Source organism: Ictalurus furcatus, chromosome 27, assembly GCF_023375685.1.
Source record: "Ictalurus furcatus strain D&B chromosome 27, Billie_1.0, whole genome shotgun sequence".
Taxonomy (NCBI): Eukaryota; Metazoa; Chordata; class Actinopteri; order Siluriformes; family Ictaluridae; genus Ictalurus; species Ictalurus furcatus.
Window position 1 is genome coordinate 7,983,172 of NC_071281.1, and position 21,364 is coordinate 8,004,535.

General features: G+C 40.2%; 1 protein-coding gene across 1 annotated transcript in view; it reads right to left on the reverse strand.

Annotated features, from left to right (window-relative positions):
• Positions 1 to 21,364, reverse strand: part of mtmr10 (myotubularin related protein 10) — a 36,439-nt gene that overhangs the window by 4,404 nt on the left and 10,671 nt on the right. Inside the window, exons 3-15 of the mRNA XM_053616591.1 lie at positions 19,119 to 19,255; positions 15,802 to 15,874; positions 12,766 to 12,908; positions 7,647 to 7,740; positions 7,395 to 7,542; positions 6,319 to 6,406; positions 5,919 to 6,007; positions 5,396 to 5,526; positions 2,515 to 2,584; positions 1,966 to 2,036; positions 1,570 to 1,742; positions 888 to 1,058; positions 549 to 737 (exon numbers count right to left, since the gene is read on the reverse strand). Coding sequence (XP_053472566.1) covers positions 549 to 737; positions 888 to 1,058; positions 1,570 to 1,742; positions 1,966 to 2,036; positions 2,515 to 2,584; positions 5,396 to 5,526; positions 5,919 to 6,007; positions 6,319 to 6,406; positions 7,395 to 7,542; positions 7,647 to 7,740; positions 12,766 to 12,908; positions 15,802 to 15,874; positions 19,119 to 19,255 — 1,577 coding nt within the window. The remainder of the gene's footprint in view (positions 1 to 548; positions 738 to 887; positions 1,059 to 1,569; positions 1,743 to 1,965; positions 2,037 to 2,514; positions 2,585 to 5,395; positions 5,527 to 5,918; positions 6,008 to 6,318; positions 6,407 to 7,394; positions 7,543 to 7,646; positions 7,741 to 12,765; positions 12,909 to 15,801; positions 15,875 to 19,118; positions 19,256 to 21,364) is intronic.

Here is a 21,364-nt window from a genome sequence, read left to right on the forward strand (position 1 = left end):
ATTTCCCCGAGATGCTTTTTAAACAGTATTAAAGGAGTTCACACCGACGCTGGACACTTACTGGCTGCTTTTCAGAATAATTCACTCCAAGTCATCCGTTTATATTACAATTATATTTTTGTCTACAACACCGATTTCAAACATTTAATCACACACCTTCAGATCAAAAGATTTTTAAGATCATGAGAAACATTTCAGTCAAGTGTCTCCAAACATTTGACCGGTAGTGTGTGTGTGTGTGTGTGTATATTATAGATCTATCTCGATCTCATACTGCGAGTTTTGGATTCTTTTAACAAAAAAAATGAAGCGTATCTCGTTGGGTGTTCAATAAATTATTCCAGTTATTTTCTTTTTCTTTGATTACTTTCAGACAATAATTTCTGGAACAAAAAGTAAAAGAAGCTAAAAACAACTAACCTTTTAGAATGAATATACACGTTTAAACCGGACCATGTTTCTGGGTATAATATTACACCATTTGAGAAGCCATGTGAATTTCTGTATGAAAATGAGAAAGACGGGAGTTGTTATCAAACAATCCTCACCTTGCTACGCCTGTGTGTGAAGGTCCGCACCGTGCCGTTGTGCACACAGGGGGTGCTCTTGCCCACGTACAGAGGATTGTTAAAGAGAGTCTGATCTTTCAGGCTGAACTGCTGCGACCAGTCCCACACAGGTGGGAACTGCAGAACTTTGTCATGTCCCAGGGATATACTCTTACTCAGGGCAAAGTCCTGATATAAGGAGGAGAGAAATGCAGATAAAAGGAGACAAAAACAGTCCACTGTATTAATTAAGAAAGATAGAAAGAAATAAAGAGAACAGAAAAATGCAGTCCATTAAGTGTCTCACGAAGCTGATAGCAAGTTGCCAGATCATCTTACCCTGCTGTGTTCAGCCCTTTGTCGTGGGCAGTTGAAAAGGAAAGTGCTGAACACAGGGACCCACATGCTGTCGCTCAGCACCGTGAGGTACACCTCTGTGAACTCGAAGGCTGCTGGGTACTGTTCCATTAACTCCCATACGCAGTTCAGGAACAGCAAAAACAGGGGAGACTGCACAAGAGAAAACAGACAATATACTGAGCATGCAGATTCTCCGTTTAAATATTTTCCCTGCTCAAAAAAGGTGTTAAGATAGGTTTGTCAGACATTTTAATAATACAGTTAAGCATCCATGCCACTAAGCAACATATTTAGCTGAACTTGTAATAGGTATCTTGTTGTACTAGGTCTTAGTATCACAACATATAAAAAATAAAGAGACATCCAACAAGACTCGGCAGGTTAAAGATATCCATCTAGCTTTGGTTTGTTCTTGATGTTTGTTTTCTTGTGAAAATGGTTTCTATGCACTGTAAATGAATCACAGATTTGGACGAAATTATTCTAACAACAGGAATTTTCATTTTCCGTTCTTATACCAGTGTGTCCCATGAAAACAATTCCCCTGTTGTTGTTCACGCTGAATCAATGCCAAACTGCATGCCAGCCATTTCATCACTCCTGCCCTTCAGGTACAATTTGCTAGCTGTCTCAGGGACTCCAGCTGTCTCCAGACTCTTACCTCCTCCTTGTCGTTCTTCTTCAAATGATTGCAACGGTCGAGGAAGCGATGGCCAGCCATCACCCACTCCTTCTGCACCAGGCCCTGAAAACCTGCCAGACTCCGGCAATGAGGGTCGCACATGAGCTGCACCAGAGACGCAATGACGCAGCTCAAATCCCGGTCTTCTTCTTCTGCAGGGAGAAGCCCATAAGAAAAAAATTAAGCAAGGTTTCTGATGGACAGAGTTAAGAATAGCAGAGAGAGAGAGAGCACGAGAGAGAGGGAGAGAGAGAGAGAACCCTATTTTCTACTCTCAGATTCATTTCCATGGATTTGTGTAGGGTAGAAATGACAGTGATGAATATAACAGTACACAGATTTAAATATCCAGCAGCAACTCTGAGCATCTCTAACCTTGCAGAATGACAGAGGATTGCTTCCCCTCCAGCATGAAGATGACCTCCACTGCATGCCTCAAAAACGCCCTGAAAAACATCAGATTTTACTAATGGAACAGCTGTATGTAAACAAATATTAAAATACTGTCCATTGCATTGTGCATTAAATCAGGAGCTACAAAGTCATGACTTTTTATGATGGCATGCATGCCTATCCATCCACCAACATTCAATCTAATTGTGTTTCTAAAATATAAAACATACATTACATTTTTGAAAATACACAATTATTTTTTAAATAATTTGTGCCTAATTATGACCAATGTTATTTCAATATTGAGCAAACTAACTGATCGTTTTAGCCATTTTTAGGCAGCCCTTCATATAATAAATGCAGCGACAAGAATGAGATGTTATAAAATATCATCCACTCAGTTCAGTTTTGGCATTCGTCACTCCCACAGTGACTCCTTGAAATAAAGGAAGGTGTCAGAGAGTTGCTGCCAGCACGAGGCTGTGAGAGAGCCAGCTTCTCATTTGGCAAATGCATGGTGTTTATTCATACCTGACATATTCCATCCACCGTGAACTTTCCATGGACGACAGCCACTTCTCTTCAGACTCCTCGAAGGGCTCTGTGTATAAACACACACACATTTATACTCCCTTCCTTTGATAAACACAAGTTGAATAGGGATCAGGGTAAGAATAGGAGATTTTGGACAGATGCTTTAGACAGAGCTCTGCATCACCACCATTAAAACAAGAAGTGAGGGAATATCGTTTTAGGAAAATGGTGTACCTCCCTCCAGTAGAGTTCCAAAGACTTGGTAAATTAATGCCGAAGTACACTGAAGCTCTAATGGACGCTTGTGTTCTGGCAGTAACATCGTAATAGGGGCACTATATGTTAGTTTTTCCTTTAATTTGTCACCCATCTGTATATCAGCATATACTGTAATACCTTCAACAGCCGTTAATTTTATTGATTATAAGACCAATCTAATTTTATTATGAGACATCTAGATTCTCTACAGTCTGAAAGAGCATCCAAGTGCAATAGATCCTAACTGCAGAACTGGGTTGAGTGATTCTGACAGGTGTTGTTCTGTGAAACTGCTTCACCAACGGAATTAATCTTTTCTCCAAGTAGAAATAAAATGATTCTGACTAACAGGAAGTCTATAAAGTCTGGAATAAATATTGGTGTGGCTAACCTGAATACTGAATACAACCCCTGGCAAAAATGATGGAATCACCGCACTTGGAGGATGTTCACACGGCTTTTTTTTACTTTGTAACAAATAAACAAGCCACAGATATGATGAAACAATTTTTGTTTAATAGCTGAACATTCTGGCTATATGAAGCATACCTCAAACAAATTTAATTCAATTGTTTTAATTAATGGCATATTTTTTTTTCCAGATCAAGTAGAGGAAAAAATTATGGAATCACTCAATGTTGAGTAAAAAAAAAAAGAAAAAAAAGAATTAATAACAAAGTACTTTGTTACTCCTCTTGGGGCTTTTATGACAGCCTGAATTCTTTGAGGCGTGGACATCACTAATGAAAAACAATATTCTCCATCAAGCTGGTTCCAACCTTCTCGAATAACGGTTGACAGATCAGCTTTGCAGGATGGCGCCTTGTCATAGACCATTTTTTTTCATTTCCACCGTAGATTTTCAATCGGATTGAGATCTGGACTGTTTGCTGGCCATGTCAATGAGTTGATCTGCCTTTTCTGAAGAAAAGCTTTAACACTCTTTGTTCTGTGGCGAGATTCATTATCCTGAAAAATGACTTCACCACCAAACCTATTTTCTATCGATGGAATGAGAAAAGTGTCCAAAATTTCAATGTACACCAATGTTCAACTGTTCAGGTCTCCCCTGGTATTTTACCTGGCATGCAACCCCATATCATAAATAAGGAAGGAAATGTGATTGTTTTCTTCAGGCAGTCATCATTATATGTTTCATTAGAACGGCACCAGACAAAAGTTCCAGCATCATGTCCTTGGCCAAAGCAGATCTGTGATTCATCACTGAATATCACTTTAATCCACACTCCCATGACTGCGTCTCTTTAGCCCACTGTAGCCTTATTTTCTTCTGTTTAGGTTTTGGTGCTGGTTTGAGTTTTCTATCCTGACGTTTGCAATTTTCCTTGGTATAACCCCATATATTTTCCTTTTATAACCTTCCTATTTTGTTTATATTTGCACCAATTTTAGACACTGACTGGGAATAACCGGCATCTTTTGCCACACCCCGTGCTGGATTTCCTTTATGAAGGAGTTTTATAATCCTTTCCATTGTTTCAATTGACCACTCTCTTGTTGAGGCCATGTTTCCTTTCAAAAAGTCCAAGATTAACGTCAGTAAGCACTCTTAACTGCAGACTAATTTACTGCAGTTTTAAAGACCAGTGCCAGTATTTGTTATAGAAATGCAAATTACAAGGTGATTCTATAATTTGTTCCTCTACTTGATCTGGAAAACAATATTCCATGAATTAAAATAATTTCATTTAACTTGTTTGAGGTATGTTTCACAAAGCCAGAATGTTCAGCTGTTAAACAAAAATTGTTTTGTGTCATATCTGTGCTTTCTTTATTTGCTGCGTAGTAAAAAAAAAATCCGGGTGAACAATCCATAATTTTTGCCAGGGGTTGTAGAGAAGTTGTTTTTTTTTTTTTTAACAGTAATATTGTACTAAAAATTGAGCAGTTAGAAATAAAGTATGATAGCTGTACAGTATGTATTTTATAAACACCTTAAGTGTGGATAACTGCAGTAAATTACTGATGTCACTCAGATGACAGATGGCCTTGTGGTAATGCTTCTGTTCCCTAATAAACAACTGGTATGGACATAATGACACACAGCTATAGAGGTCTACTTCAGCTTTTCCAATTCCACTCAAGGAATCCAGTAAATCCAATGCAACAACTTTTTCTATTTGGAAGAGACATGTCTGCACATATCAGTGTTTTCCTTGCTCTAGTGTGTTCACAAAAACAAGTATATCAAAGGTAAGGGTACTCCAGGATTAGGAGCTACTCAGCTAAGGTACTGCCATAAATAGGCAGTACATAGTACAAGTGAATAAGTAGGTAATACACAGATTACGAGTGCCTTTTTATGCACAGTTGCACAATAAGACATAATCTAATTATCGGTTTACCACAATTAATGATTATGTAGTCATAATCATCATAGTCATAATCAGGTGATGAGCTGGATTAGGTGGGTCAGGAACAGAAAAACACTATAATGTGCAGTGCATCAGCACTTGAGCACCAGATGTGTGAAAACACTGGTCCAGTTGAAGAAGCTAGACATTGAAATCCCCTTTGTATTCAAATTCCTTTTCTGGAAGGTAAACAGTCAATGCAAACAGAGAGGCTGAGCGTGAACGCAGGGAGTGACTCTGCTCACCAATCACACAGATCTGCCGCAGCTTCACTAATGCAGCCTGGATCTCCTGGATGCTCGGCAGACTCTTGTCCAAATCTGTCTTTAGGACGTTGCTGCGCATCGGGTGGCTTTTGATTATTGCGCTGCAAATCCTGTCAAAAATTCAGAAGTAGATTCGTCATCCTGTATACATTTAAACAAAGTACCAAATCATAAACATGTTGTTTTTGGAGATGTCGGTTTTCTTGGTTTTATGTCAGCATTGTGTTTGAGCATCGTGCTTGCCAAGTGGTCTAGTCTGTCGTGCCAAAAGATTAAGCGATTGAGCCGACATGCTCTTTGCGAGATTCAAAATAAATTGGAAACAGACACTTGCTATGCAACACCCGAGGAAAATGAATTCAGACTTCCTGCATTCCCACGGCCTATTATCTGAACCCAGATTTTTTAATGTTGTTTATGCACAGTGTAAGAGAACAGATGACAACTGTACTCTCCTCTCTCTCCCAAACATGTTCCCTTTTCTTTTCAAGTATTTCCATACCTTTGATCTAGCTTCCTCTGCTGCTGGGGCTCGGTGATGCTGGACATACGAACCAGGGCACTCCCATTGGGATGATTCCAGCACCATAACTACACACACACACACACACACACACACACACACACACACACACACACACACACAATTAGTTTTATGATACAAGCCAAACATTGCTCCTTGTACATAAATAGCTGAAATGCTTTTGAAACCCTTAATACAACAATAAAACCTATTTTCCTGAATTACGTGCATCATTTAATCTAGGATTTGATGACATACTCTCTAGCTTGGCTTTTTCGACTCATTAACTTGCACTTTCTCTCACACTTGACATTAATTGGAGAGCACTTTGTAACTAAGGACAGCAATGATGGCAGGGACAGTGAAGCTGTGCACTCACCGGGAGACGTTGAGCTTTAAAGTAACAGGCGTACTGCTTCAGGTCCTGATCTGCCAAGGAACACGGGACTACAAAGAACTCCGGGAGACTGGGGAACAAGACACAGCACCCTTTTAAGACCGTAAACAAGACAGACACGATTACTTTCACTGTTAGCATGCAGCAACAGGATGAAGAGAGGGACTGTGAGGCCCTGGTAAAGTGTCTGTCACAATGATTGTTTATCTTTGTCCCTTTTTACACAAGGGGGGGGGGGGATGCACAGTGTAAAGTACTTGATCCTAATCTTAACTGGTCCTAAGTGTGTCGTCTTTGAGAAATGCTAATCGGCAAATTTACAGTAAGTAACTAGTTAGGTTACAGTTAACTTACTTAGGATGAAAAAACAGGTATTACAGCACAAAGACAGAGTGCAACATATCTGTACTGTTGAATTTAAAATCCCTTCACCAGCAAGCCTTTTCATCAGTAATCTGCAAATATGAGCGGGCGATCAAATGACCAAATCAAACACATGAACCGTGTAAATCCAAGCAGTTCTTTTGGACTAAACAGTGGCAACAACAGTCACTGAAATGAATTCACTCTTCCTGTTGTCAAGTGGTGTCAATTTGGTTTAAAAAAAAAAAAAACTACATAATAATAATTAAAATAAAGAATAGTAATACCAATCACGGTTTGCACTTTTTAGGGCTAGTTCACACGTAATGTAAAAATGTTCTTACTTTATGATGTTGATCTGAAAGTGTGTCAGTAGCAACAGTAAATGTTATCGTGCGTCACAGATCCGTTATATAAGCTTGTACTGCCTGATTTACTAAGCCTGCTGTATAAGACAATGTTGCTTTCATTAAAAGAAGATTTCTGTACATAATGAGCTAGACTTACCCTAATTTTCCTAATCCTAATTTCTCTAATAATCCACACTGCTCTTTGGAAAGAAATATTCAGTACATGCTGTATGTGTACAGACACACAAAGACACAGAAAGATACAGAGGTGATGCACACACAGACAGAGGCATACACACACAAAGACACAGACGCATGCAGGCACACGCACGCAGGCGTACACACCTTGGGGAGACCAAATACTCCTCATTAATGGCACACACTCTCCATTCTGTAGCACCGGAGCGTTTGATCTCTCTGTCCCAGTCAGAAGAGCAGTCAAACATGGCTGTCTGCACACCCTTCCCCGAGTCCACTCCATTCACCTTCTCACCTACGCACAAAAAAAGTCAAAATTACTCAGTCTGGGCCTACTGAAGTGCACTACTCAACTAATTTGCCAGCTCATTTGTGGTAGAGTGTGTGTGTCTGAATTACCTGAGGAGCCGTAGAAGCACGTACCAACGTACTCGAACCCAAACAGTAGTTGACTGTCGGCTGGGTGAGAGTAGTGTGCAATAGCAAGGCAAACCTACAGCACAGGAGAGCCACATGATCTCATACAGGGCTTCATAATCACAACAATGAGCATCATAAAAATCTTCTTAAATGCAATTAAATCATAACTGCATTATTCTTACAAGTTTACTGACTGCACAACGATGGCTAAAATAAACTTAACAGAACAAAACAGAATTAATACGTAGCATAAATCAACAGACAAAAACAGCCCTTTCTTCCACATTTTAGATGATAATTCAGAGATAAAAGGTGTATGAATAATCTAGATTTAAGATCCATAGGCACGTTGAGTAAATCTTTTAAATGCTAAATATAAATAGATTTAGACAGTGGATGAATGGAGGATAGATGTATAAACAAACAAGTGTCCACACAATGCAACCGACCAAAGATATGAATCCTGGATGGAGATTGTGATTTAATGCACCAGAGTCAATAAAACCCGATATCTTTTGTCAGGGTATCAGCTAAATTGACCTAAGCTCACCATTATGGCAGCCAACTATGGCCGCATTAGCCATGTCCATGTACACCTTTATTTCATACACCTTGTCATTCATACCACATATTCACAGCAAAATTAGCCACATCAGCTGACCACCAAGAAAAAAGAAAAAAGAAAAAAAAAAACAGGTCAAATCTCTCTTTCATGAGGCACACCTGTCCCTCAGTTCTTCAGTTTATTCATTCGTAATGGATTTTGCTGCTACAGGCTTTGAGCCAACCACGGAAAAATTCAAGAAAAAAAGGCGAGTCCTGCAGACCAGCAGACCTGCCTTCATTACAAACTCTGGGCTTTTAATGCAAGGAATTTATTTTCACAGCTGAGATGTTCAACACAGCTGAGCTTTTAAATCATTCCTGTGCTCTGATGTTCTGATGCTAGGCATCCAATGTGTTACTTAAACAAACAAAAAAACTAAGCAAAAAAGTCACGGTAAAGCCCCGTTTTCAAATGAATACACAATTATTGATTAACAGACGTTTAGACAGGTGAAAATTAAATGTCCAGTAATAATGAGGCTTTCTTTTCTGACGATTCGGCTCATCCTGCGGACTGTCTGGATGTTAAAACAGTGCAGACGGGACGCTTTCAAACGGGTGGCCCTTCTGTAATGGAAAAGGAGCATAAACTCTGTGTAGAAAAACACCAGGGTGGAGGAATAGCGTGCACAGAGAATAGTGGTGCTGGCTATGACACCAAAAAAAAAAAACCTGCACAATGCATGTTATTCATGCAGGACGGAGACGAGGTGCAGTCACTTGTATGGCTGCATGTGCGCACGTGTGTGTGTGTGGGCAGCTGCGCAGCTCTGTAATTTCCTCAACATAATAAGCTATTACAGTTTGGCTTCTTTCCATCCGTCACAAAGAAAAACATGGAACTCCCTTCTTTAGCTGTATGCAGTGATTACACTCAACCCCCTTCGCCAGACACGGAAGGCGTGATTAAATCCCACACTGCCATTCCACTCCGGCGCGCAAAAAAAAAAAAAAAAAAAAAACACACACACACGCACACTAAACCTTAGGGGAAAAAAAACCCTATTAACAGACAGGCTACAAGCATGAACAGGGCTCGAACAGGTGCGAGTGCACACAGACATATTCGTATCAGTGGAATGAAACATCAGAACATCTGAAAGTCAGGTCCTGAGCTAAATATTTCACTGGTAATACAGGTACAGGGGTAGTTTAGATCACCGCAGACTGAGATGGATTGACGTCTTTCCAAAAAAAAAAAAAAATGACGTGAGAGTGTGATCGAGAGAGAGTGTGATCTTGGTGACTCTGGGCGTGGCATGGTTGTGGTGCTAGATGTGGTGATTTGAGTAAGTTCCTCTGCTTTTCACACACAACAGTGGTTACCAACCCTGTTCCTGGAGATCTTTAGTGCCCACCTGACCATCTGATCATTACCTTAAGAAGTTCAAGATCAACTTAAACAGGTGTGTCAGATTTTGGTTGGAAATGAAACCTGCAGGAAGGTAGATCTCAAGGAAGAGGGCTGGTGACCGCTGCTCTAGAGTGCTACACAGGATGGTTCAAAAAAACAAAAAGGATCCAGAGAGCAACAGATCTGCCAGCAGAAACGACCTTGTTGAGAGAAGTCGGCGGAGAGTGGCCAGACTGGTAACTCAATCAGCCACTCCTTCCAACTGTGCTGAGCAAAAAATAAAAAAATTTAAAAAACATTCAGCACCCTTGAGGTGGATAGGCTACAAGAGCAGAAGACCACATCAGGACCCAGTCCAGTCATTCAAGAATAGGAATCCAAGGCTACAGTGGGCAAAGCAAGACCAAACATTTGGCACTAGAAAAATAGAACTTTGCTTTATTTAATCAGCTGTGTATAGGCACCTGTTCAAGGCTAGCACAAACAGGAAATAATAGTATTTTTGCTAGGTAAGCCTAGCAGCACATCATAGCCTATAAACAATGGGATGTAACTTCAGTGAGGTTTTCACAGAGCTGAGGTTCTAGCAAGCATCATCACCACCACGCATAAACCAGTGATCTCTCAAGATGGTGTACAATGAAACAAGTCCAAGTTCTGTTGTTTCCGATTTGTGAATGTGTATTAGAAAAACGCCTGTGAGGACTTGCATAACATAACACAAGAAAGCTTGCACTGAGTAGGCTGGCTGTATCAGATTGGTATTGGGTATTGCTCGACACTCGGAGCTCTCATAGCAGCTTTTAATATTCTGTGATGGTGCCAGCACTATGAAAGGCATCATACTGTACATACTGCTTAATAATTTAAAACACTTTGTTTCAATTGCATCTTGTTCCATGGGCCTATGGCTTAATGGGCAAATATATCCCCATTTGAAATCCACTCGTAGTACTACAGTTTAGCAGTAAAACCTTATGCTTTAAGTTATTTGGTGTTTGGATTACAAATGGTATTTTTATAGGCTTTTTACATGCTGTTATTTTCAAGGCAGAAACGAGAAGGCCGACAGCTTTCAAACAAAACCTTTTTGACCAATCATATGTTTTGTTATCTACTCCCTACATTAATTATAAACTTATTGCTGTATGACCAGACTTATGTGCGTCGTCAACGCACATCCATCAACCCACCAATCCATCATCATTAATTAGAACTGAAAAATGATACCACATATTTATTTGGACTGACAGCTTTTCTTTTTTTTTATTACCTAGGTATTAAAAATTGGCAAAAGCCAACTTACTACCTATTGAGTATTATGAGAAAAGTACAGTTGAAGGAATTGCCCAGCGTTATCACTAGGAGCAAACTGAGTAGAAGATCCACTGTAGTGTCTGAACAATGACCCTAGCACTGTAATCAGTCACATGTGCTGTGTGAAGACTATGATTTCCAGCTACATATGTTTGTGCGCTGGTGAGCTACATTCTGCTTGCCCTACACGTAAGTGCCACAGATCAGCATTCTGTCCCGGAGGCTTCAGAGAGGCTCTGGAACGGAACTGCAACACAAATGCCTCTGTGTTTGCTGAGCGATCAGAAAGTGAGCCCCGTCCTGAATGGCCTTTTTGTTCCTCTTGTTTTCCTGCTTTTCGCACCCCCGTCTCGCCTTCCTTCGCATATTTCTCAGAAGCTGGCAGACTCGACTCGAGTCAAACTCCGCCACCACGCTTTCGTGTTCCTGCTTCTCCATCTCCCACCCACCCACCCACCCACCCACCCACCCTCCTCCACTCCCCTCTTCACAGGCTCTGGCGATCTTACTTGCTCACAGCGTTTGCTGGTTAATCCTACCTCAAAACTACTTCACACAAATGGTATGTGAGTCACTACTGCCTTTTCCCATTGCTGAAAGGAAACAAGCATTTTTTCCGCTTTGACAACATGTACCGTTCTCTAACACAGGGGAAAAAAAAGTAGCATTTCATCCTTCCCCACAATGACTAAGAAACATTCCTAACGTACTGTGGAACTCTTTCATCCCTGCTCTGAGTCAGGATGAAGGCATGGCCAATCAGAAGCTGTTATGCTAAAGCAATGATGAAACGGGATTGTTATTTGCTTCTGTCAACTGGTGAGTCAGGGGTACTGTGAGGAATGGTTATGTTGAGTTTACACAAATTTCTCCAGGCAACAGCAGCTGTTATGAAGCAACCAGACGACCATGGAGGGGTTGTGTGAGTCACAGAGCATGGGACTCCCTATGTGAATAGATCTTTCAACATGAAGCATTCTTCCTCGGATACTCGTCTGTAATATAACATAATGGTAACATTTCTTTAAATGCTTTACTTCTATGAAAAAGAAAGGTTTTGTTTTTTTTCTCGAGGAAGTATTTGGTGCATTTCCTGCTTAAGTCCATTTCAAGAGAAAGGAATGGACAGAAACTGATTAGTGAGACAAAACAGAATAAAGGGAGGTGGAGGGGGACGGGGACATCTGAACCCACATATCACGAGACCTTTAACTGACGAACAAGCAAGGCTTCTTTTAGGACTGGAGGACAAAAAACATTTAATATACTGGACATTTTTTCAAGTAAGGAAAAGGAACATTTGGGCCCCAGACAGCCGTGTAGGTTGGAGAAAAGCACAGACAGTGCTTATTTCAGCCACACACTGCTAGCCAGATGGAGAGGCAGGATGAAGGAAAGAGTGACTGAAGGAGCACACAAACTGTAATCCACTCCATCCTACAGCCTCTCAAGTGCAGAGGAAAGGACCAGAGTTGTCTTTTTGCTGTGACTCTGGACAGCTCAATGCATTTTTCAGGAGAAAGCTACAAAGATGCTCAGCATCATTAGCTGGGTAACCATGAGAGGAACCAAATATTTACAATGATAACTCAAAAACTAAAGCTCACCGTTTATCTGTATAATTGGGGCGAGCCATCAGCTGAGCTCTAAAGCCTTTTTCACATTAATCCAGCACACAAATCATAATGTGTGTACTGTATATTTGTTTGGTCTAAAATGCACCATGTGCACAAATGCAGAAATTCTCAGGAGCATGCTGACATTCCATTAGCATGACTTGAAAGTGTGTGCGTGTGTGTGTGTGTGTGTGTGTGTGTGTACCTTCTTGGCACTCTCAGGTCCAGCCTCATCGAAGCGGAAGCGGACGATCCGGAAATCCTTGCAGTACAGGATTAACTCGGTGGGATTAAACTTTAGCTTCTTATTGGAGCCCAGAACCTTCTGCTTACCCTTCGCATCATTTACTGTGGAGAACAACAGAAAAACACATTAGCACGTCGATGTGAGAAAACACACATACTCACTCAACATGCATACAAACACACCATGGTGCTGAAACAACAGCAATAAAGTGGTCCTATCACATCTGTAAGCATTCAATACTGTTTTTAAAAAAAAAAAAAAAAAAAAAAAAAAAAAGTAGTAAGAAGCAGGAAAAAAGGAAGTCCTCTCACTGGGTCAAAAAATAATACCGTGGGCTATGGCTGAGAACAGAAACGAAGCTACTCCGTTACTATTTTTTATATTCTCATGAAATTTATCACATACTAGCCCACATCATTTTCACAGCCAAACAGCAGAGCTGTGAAAAGGCAGTACATGTTGAAACGCTTCATAGACCGGATAATTTACAGCAAAAGGGCACTCGTAATTAACTGCAATAATCACTCATGATAACATCTTAAATGTTTGTAAATTCAATTTTATTTATTTTTATTTTGCCACTTCAGTCGAAGTCCAAACAACAAAAACCTTCAGAAATGCTTGGATCTTCTATACTAGAGTAGTAGTCAGTGTGGCCTTTTGGGTGGGAAATTAGAGTCCAAAGAGACTGAACAGATGTGAACAGATGATTATTTCAGCTGCATAGTCTAGATCATCTTATTACAACCCACAAATATACTTTCTCCTGGTCCATGGTACAATACACCACAATACTGTGGCGCAGCACAAAGGACTACTTAATACGACAGTGAAACAGATATGAAAGAGATATAAGCGTAAGAAGCAAGCTACACAAAAAAAAAAGTTTTATTAAAATCATGAACTCAATTCATTTCTGTAATATGATTCATTAACTATTCCTGTGATGAATAACCATAGACGTACCACACCCTGCGAGAAAAAGGGGAGAAACAAATAGCAGAAAGCTTAGCTGTGCATGAATTTTAAAATGATCCAAAAGTCCGCTTGTAGTGAGAAGGAAAAATTGTGTCTCGGTTTGATATTGTGTACTGGACTTTAAATTCTCAATGATCAATGCCTAAATTGATTAAATGAGTGAAGGTGGTATTCAAGTCATGGCCGCATTCGCAGGATCACTGAAAACACACCAGTGAGGCATTATGCATTGAGCATTTGTGGTCGTCTTATTTCGCAATATTTTTTAATGAACTGCAATCAGCAGAAGTACAGAACAATTGACCTGACTACTTATTTTACCGCTGGTTAATGCTACTGCTTTCCTTATAACTTTGGGGATGGGACACTGTACTCTTGGCATAACGATGTGATTAAATTCTGTTATTTTATACTAAATAGCAGTTATTTGCAGAGTTGCAGTGTAGACCAAATGCTCCGGTACCTTCTGCCACACAGTGGGGTATAAAAAGAGCGTGTAAGGGGGAGGAATGGGTCATTCGTAATGCTGGTTGTTTTGTGAAAGCAGTGTTTATTGTTACTGTTTTTACTTCATCTACTGCAAGGAGTTGCACTGTGTCCAGCAAAATATACACACACACACACACACACACACACACACACACACACACACACACTTGTATATTAACTGTAAGTCATAGGAGTCTTAAAAATGTCAGGGCGTAGTTCCAGTTTTGGCTTTCATGCATTAGAGGAACAGTATGATGGGTTTTCAGTGGCCCACACTCCACCTTCACTCTGGCAGCCTGACCATGAAAAGCACTTACTATGTTTTTGCCAAGCCTTGAGTCACTCATAATGGACCTTTGTTTCAGGCACACAGACAGCAGGAAAAAAAAATATCACAGACAAGCACATACACACATACACACACACATACACACACACATACACACACACATACACACACACATACACACACACATACACACACACATACACACACACACACACACACACACACACACACACACACACAGTTTCACACTCTATCACAGGGTTTCAGGCCTTGGGGAGCTAAGTCAGCAATGAGCGGCGGCAATGATCTAACATAAACAAGCTTAATTCCAGCCAGGCATTGCAGATCGAGGCCATGGTCTGGACCGATGAGCTCATTGGCAGGTTGGCTTACAACAGTTTGGCTAACGGGGAGGGAAAGCCCGTCATCCAAACAGGTCGTGATGCAATATTCTCCTGTCAAACTCATGCCTTTTTTTGGGGGGGGTTTGCATTGGCTTGTGGGTTGGGGTTTCACGGTTTACATTTGTTTATTAGTTTAGATTCTCTTGTTAGCCATGAACAAATACTTTTGGGGGGAAACGACTGACACAGTAGTGTCAAAAAGAAGCAGGGGAGTAGTAAATGAGCATAAAAGTAAGAGACAGAATCTGATTAATTGGATGGTCAGATTTAGACTTGGTCTGAATGAGAAGCAAACAAAAGACAATTTTCCGTTTGCTTTCATAATTCAGAGGCTATGGAAAGCTGGCACTATACGGTATGATGAACAGGAGGCTCCAGAGTATCTCCAGAAATACTCTACAAATAGTTACATATAGTCTGGTTCGCATGAAACCTCATACTTGACAAGTCAAACATTATAATGCCAGCTATAAAAAGGCAAGCAGGAACTTGAGCAGCACCATTTCCAACCTCGGTGAAGCTAAACTTCAGTCCTTTTCAGCTGGGAATATGAGGGGAAATAAGATTAATCATATAATAAGGCAACTGAAGTGTCCATTAGCCACTATACCTATAAGACGCACTTGAGGTCCAGTCACATTAGCATTTCGACAGCAAAATGTCACAATTGAAATTACATTTATGCAACTGCGATCAGTGGTTTCGCACCACGCGCAACGGAAGCAAAGAAATGATGTCAATAGTTAGAAATAAACAACTGCAGGGTTACAAGATGTAAGAATTCAGGATGAGTGAGAATTTAACACGGAGGCACAGGAGCTGAGATCCTCTTACCAGTCACGACCTGCTCCACACATGTCAGCGGGACATCGTGTTCTCCCAAGAGGCGGTGGACACACTGGAACCTCTGAACATGAAAACAAAAAACAATTCAACACACTGTTTTCACTGAGCGTTGTACAATAAGGTGTAATAAATAAGGTGTAATAAATGTGATGCAATTCTTCTTGTCCCTGTCTGAAAAATACACATATAATCCTTTAGATTTGTCTATCCTAAGCACCAAACTTCTCCCAAATGGACTGTCACAATATTGAAAATGTTTACTGACCACACCGTTAAAGAAAATCAACTTTAACTGCGCAAGAGAAACACATTCTGACTAAATAAATTAGCTAATAAATAAATTAGCCAAGAACTGACTCTGTTAATTGGGCTGCACAACAATCATTACTGCAATATTGACCTTTAAAATACTGATACTTCACTTGGCTGCAGAATGCAAATGAGTCTACAGCCCATAAAACATTTAGGAGCGGGTAATAATGCAGGGCAATCGTTACGAATGAAAACCTTATCCAAGTACATATGCTGCGTTACTGCATTTTTGTCCATATCACAAACATCAGTGTCAGCTGATTTCACCTGACGATACTGTGAAGCTCTCGCGGTCATTACATGGCTAGTCAATCAGTAGATAAGACGGTATGCCTTGCTCATTTCTTACTCGAGTGCAATGGCAGTATAACAAAATGACGGTTAATCATTTTCTTACTTCGTTCTGGATCCATTTACACAAAAACACCGCAATTAGCAACTTTCGAAATGATTCACAGACATCCACAGAAGCCTCTGAAAAATCAATGACCGAGGAAAAACTGTAGGTTTGTGCAGGTTGCCGTTCTTAATTCTGTCTAAAATATCAGCTGATAACACACAGTAAACACAGGGGGGGAAACATGCTCTTTAACAAGTTATGCAAGAGCCCCACCCTACAAATAGCCCAAAACACATCATAAACCAGTCATACATTTCACAGTACAGACAGTGGAGTGAACATTACTGAGTTTTACACAAATATGAAACATAGGCCTCTAAGGATATGAGGAACTATGTGATTTATAGTTATACTCCATCTCTCAGTACAGCTTAACTGCGCTGAGGTTACCTCTCTCACACCCTCACTGCTCTCTCTCTAACTCACTTGTCAGCTGGACTCTTGTAACTGATAGCACCACTTTATTTTACTCATTATTGTCAATTTTAATTCTTCTCATATGTGCACTTCTTGTTAGCATTATGAATACCACTCATCACAGTATGAAGAGAGCTCAATTAGTGTAATGAATGTAAAAACCTATTCCTAAAGCGAGTCAACATCTGTAATAATATGAGCAACTTTTAACACTTTGATAAAAGAATGGAATGATTTTAGTACTGCTTCATTAATAAATACTGTGCTACATCCATCCATCCATCCATCCATCTTCTATACCGCTTATCCTTCCTTCAGGGTCACAGGGAAACCTGGAGTCTATCCCAGGGAGCACTGTACTAAATCATGTTTGAATATCAAAATTAATATTAATAATATAACACTTGTGCAATAATGGACCAGTTGAAGCTTTTATTGATCAAGGTTTAATTGATCAAGGTTTAATAGCCAGTTGACAAGCTACATTTTGTTTGTGTTTTGATATTGGGTTATTATTTCTGCATTTTGGTTTTGAAGTGATATGAAGTGGCTTTCAGCACATTTGGCAACCCGGCTACTGATTAAATGCGGTCACAAGTGGTTATCCATCTTGGTTGTCCACTTGCGATCAGATCTCTATCTCCTTTCTCCATGATCCCGAGCTCCATTCACAGCCAAATTGTAAACAAAGTGCTTAGTTTCCCTTTAACAGTATAACAAATAAAATGTGTTTTAATGGAATAAAATATACCTGGGCTCAGCACCAAAGTTTCACCGTTGTTAATAAACACTGCGTTATTACGGGTCTACAGCTAAGACGGTGAGTTTCAGTGCAAGCTCATTAAGACTTTGATAATAGCCCGATTATGCTGATTAACCCGAGAGCTTGTAATATTTAATTCACACATCATGGTATTCGAGAAAACATGAACTAATGAGATTGGTAACACTGAAAATAGTTACTCTGCCACAAAGAAGAATCTAGAATGTAATACATAGTCTACCTAGTAGCTCACTAAAAGACTATTTGTCAGTTATCAAGAAACAAATGCTTAGTTAGGAGCCTGAGAGAGAGAGAGAGAGAGAGAGAGAGAGAGAGAGAGAGAGAGAGAGAGAGAGATAGAGAGTGTACATGGAATAGTAAGAGTATTAAATCTGACATGCACTTGCAGTGTGTTGTGGGTAATACACATGTTCCTGTGGTCAGAGAGAATCACACCAAATAAGCACTCGAAAATACATTGTAGCATTGGCACCATGCTAGCAAGAACACTACCTAGACTACACACCACATAATATGTCTGCACTGGACTAGACTTAAACACACCCCAATGCGGTCCTAAATGCATAAATAGGTCCTGATTGTAGCACAGACTTATTTAAATAAATAAAACCCATTGAAGCATATGGCGCATTAGTCAAATGGTCAAGAGCTTCAGTTATTATTCACATCAATCATTAGTGACTTTGACCGTGGCATGGTTGTTGGTATCAAACAGGCTGTTATGAGTATTTGAGAAACTACGAATCTCCTTTGATTTTAAAGCAGAGCAGTCTCTAGAGTTTGAGGATGGAAACATCTTGTTGATGAGAGAGGACAGAAGAGAATGATTAGAGTGGTTCTAGCAGACAGAAAGATTTGGTAACCACTCTTTACAACTGTGGTGAGCGGAAAAGCATCTCAGAATGCACAACACGTCGAACCTTGAAGTGGATGGACTACTCTTGATTACCATCGGCATGTCGCAGCAGAAATCAAGATTAGTGTCAGAAGGCATCAATGGCATGAATCCATGGACCCAACCTATCTTGTGTCATCAGTTCAGGCTGGTGGAGGTGGTATAATGGTGTGGGGAAAGTTTCTTGGCATACTTTGGGCCCCTTAACACCAATCAAACAACTGAATAATACAGTCTATCTGAGTATTGTTGCTGACCATGTGCATCCCTTCAAAGCTACAATCTACTCATCTTCTAATTTCTGCTTCTAGCATAAGACTAGACAAATCTGCAGCAATTATGGGCCAGACTCTCACAGGAATATTTCTAATACCTTGTGGTATCCACACTATGAAGAACAGAGACTGTCCTGAGAGGCAAATGAGGGTCCTACCCAGTATTAGTATGATTACATATAACTACATATGGACAACTCGACCAACTGATTTCTTGCTTACCTGTTGTGGCAAGGAATCATGGGTAACGAAGGACACCTTGAAGTTGGTGCAGATGAGTTTTCCCCACAGGTCATCTTGACTGCTGTCTGCCCCAATGCACTTCCGCACAAAGTTTGCCTCGTTTACCACGATCTCCCCTGTGGAGAAGGAACATCGGCATGAATCAGAAGAGCATCCAAGAGTTTAAAGTCATATGAAAAAATGAGCGGGAGCAGACCATAAAAACATCGGAGAGATCAGCAGGAAAGGACTTTTATAATCTTTAGGCTATATAAATGTTGAAAAACATTTTAGATGACCGATAACAGTATAGAAGCCTCTCTCAATCCTGATTTTCCAGTTTCCCCCTCAGGTACTACCTTACTGTTTTCCCTGCTCAAATACAGGCACATGAATGACTTGTTATGTAGCTGAGAAATTGCACTGGGTGACGGGAGCAAGGAAAATACCAGATATGAGATACATATGAGATACAAGAATGCTTGTCAAGCAGAGATGGCAAAGACAGAGCTAAAAAGACAAAGATAAGGGTCCATACTATGACGAGAATGGATTTAGGTCAAGTTAGTGATGTCTCGAGTCTTGTATAAAGTGTATATTTTAATCATTTCATATCCTAATCCAACACAGTGGAAGCAAAATATTGTCTGCCATTAAATATGGATTAGACAGAAGTCTGTGCGTCCCTTATGACCCGTGTCTTGTTCAGGCTCCTTAGGTGAAGTGCAAACTATCCGCTTTCTCCCACTGACAGGTGATATATGTGCATTCCTGGGCTTAGAGGGCAGAGTTAATGAGCCTGCTGTTCCACCCCTGAGTCAGGAATCTACCGCTGCAATGGAAATACCCCAGGCTAGGACAGAAACTGAGACAGAAAAAGACAGAGGTAGAGTTTGACCTCACTATGCTGTTATCAGCAGCGACTCTGTCAATCTGTCCCTAGTATTTTCTTAATCCATCATCGGAGAGCCTTTCGCTCCATTTCTGAGAATCAAGCACACTACCTGGCAGATTTGCACATTGCTAAAGTTGGTACGTGGTAAAATTTGGTTGAGGGGGAGACATACATGCCAGTGCTTGCTACCTGCATTGACTGCCAGCTGTTAATTCAAATTACAACTGATTTTGCATGCACATGCTGGAACACCTCAGTATGGATCAGTAAATCAAGGGAAGTGGCTCTCTTGTACTCTTTTCCATGCAGCAATGAGCGCTGCACCAAATATACACATATACATTTAATATGATGTCAGTGCTGCAATAAAGCACACACTGATACACTTTTACAGCAAGGAGTAACTAATGAGTAACTAATGAATCCTTGTGAAATTCTTTGTAAATGTTAAATAAAACAGTTTTGAGCTTCTTTTTCATAACATGGCTTTAATATTTTGTTGGAGCTTGGTTCGCAAAATACTAGTCCTGCAAGATAGACCTAGAGTCTGGTCCATTCTGTCGATAAACATGCCCATGGTTTGAATGACACTCTAAACGGCAAAATATGTTTAATCACCACCAACCATTTCAAACAAAACTCAAACTAATTCAGACTAAATTAAGTGGCTTCCCACTGGAAGTGCGCATACACGGAAGCACCAAAAACCAAATCAGATTACAATACTCAAGATTCTGTAGCTTGTGGCCAGAAAAGTGTACAAAATATATCTCTGTGAATCATGGACACAGCATCTGAGCATAAGCCTAGCAAAAGACAGTAATCTAACTATACATCTCATTATAAACATAAAGTGTTATTAAAGTGCACCTATTATGGTTTTTCAAACATTACCTTTCATGTAGTGTGTTATGTAGCCGTTTGTGAATGTAAATAATCTACAAAGTTAAAAAAAAAAAAATCAAAGCGCATGACAAACGGAGTTATTGACTCCTAAAAGAAGGAACCGATTCTGAACAGCTGAAATGAGTCGTTAGTGATTCCAGACTTACTTCCTGTACTAACCTACGTAGGTTTGTAACAAAAAACCCCGTCTCTGGTCTTCATCAGTTGCTCGTGAACAGACGGAGCTGAAACTCGTTATAGTAGTGAGCGTTTCCTTTCTGAAACACTCTGAAAGCGGTAGACCAATCACGACAGACTGGGACATCTGACCAGTCAAAGCAGAGTATGCTCTCTGAAAGGAGGAGTTTAGAACGAATCCTTTAACGAGTCGTTTGTGACACTGGGGGGAAAAAGGTAATGCTGCAATTTAAATTATCAGCACATTAAAGTGTTTGTGACCTTGGAT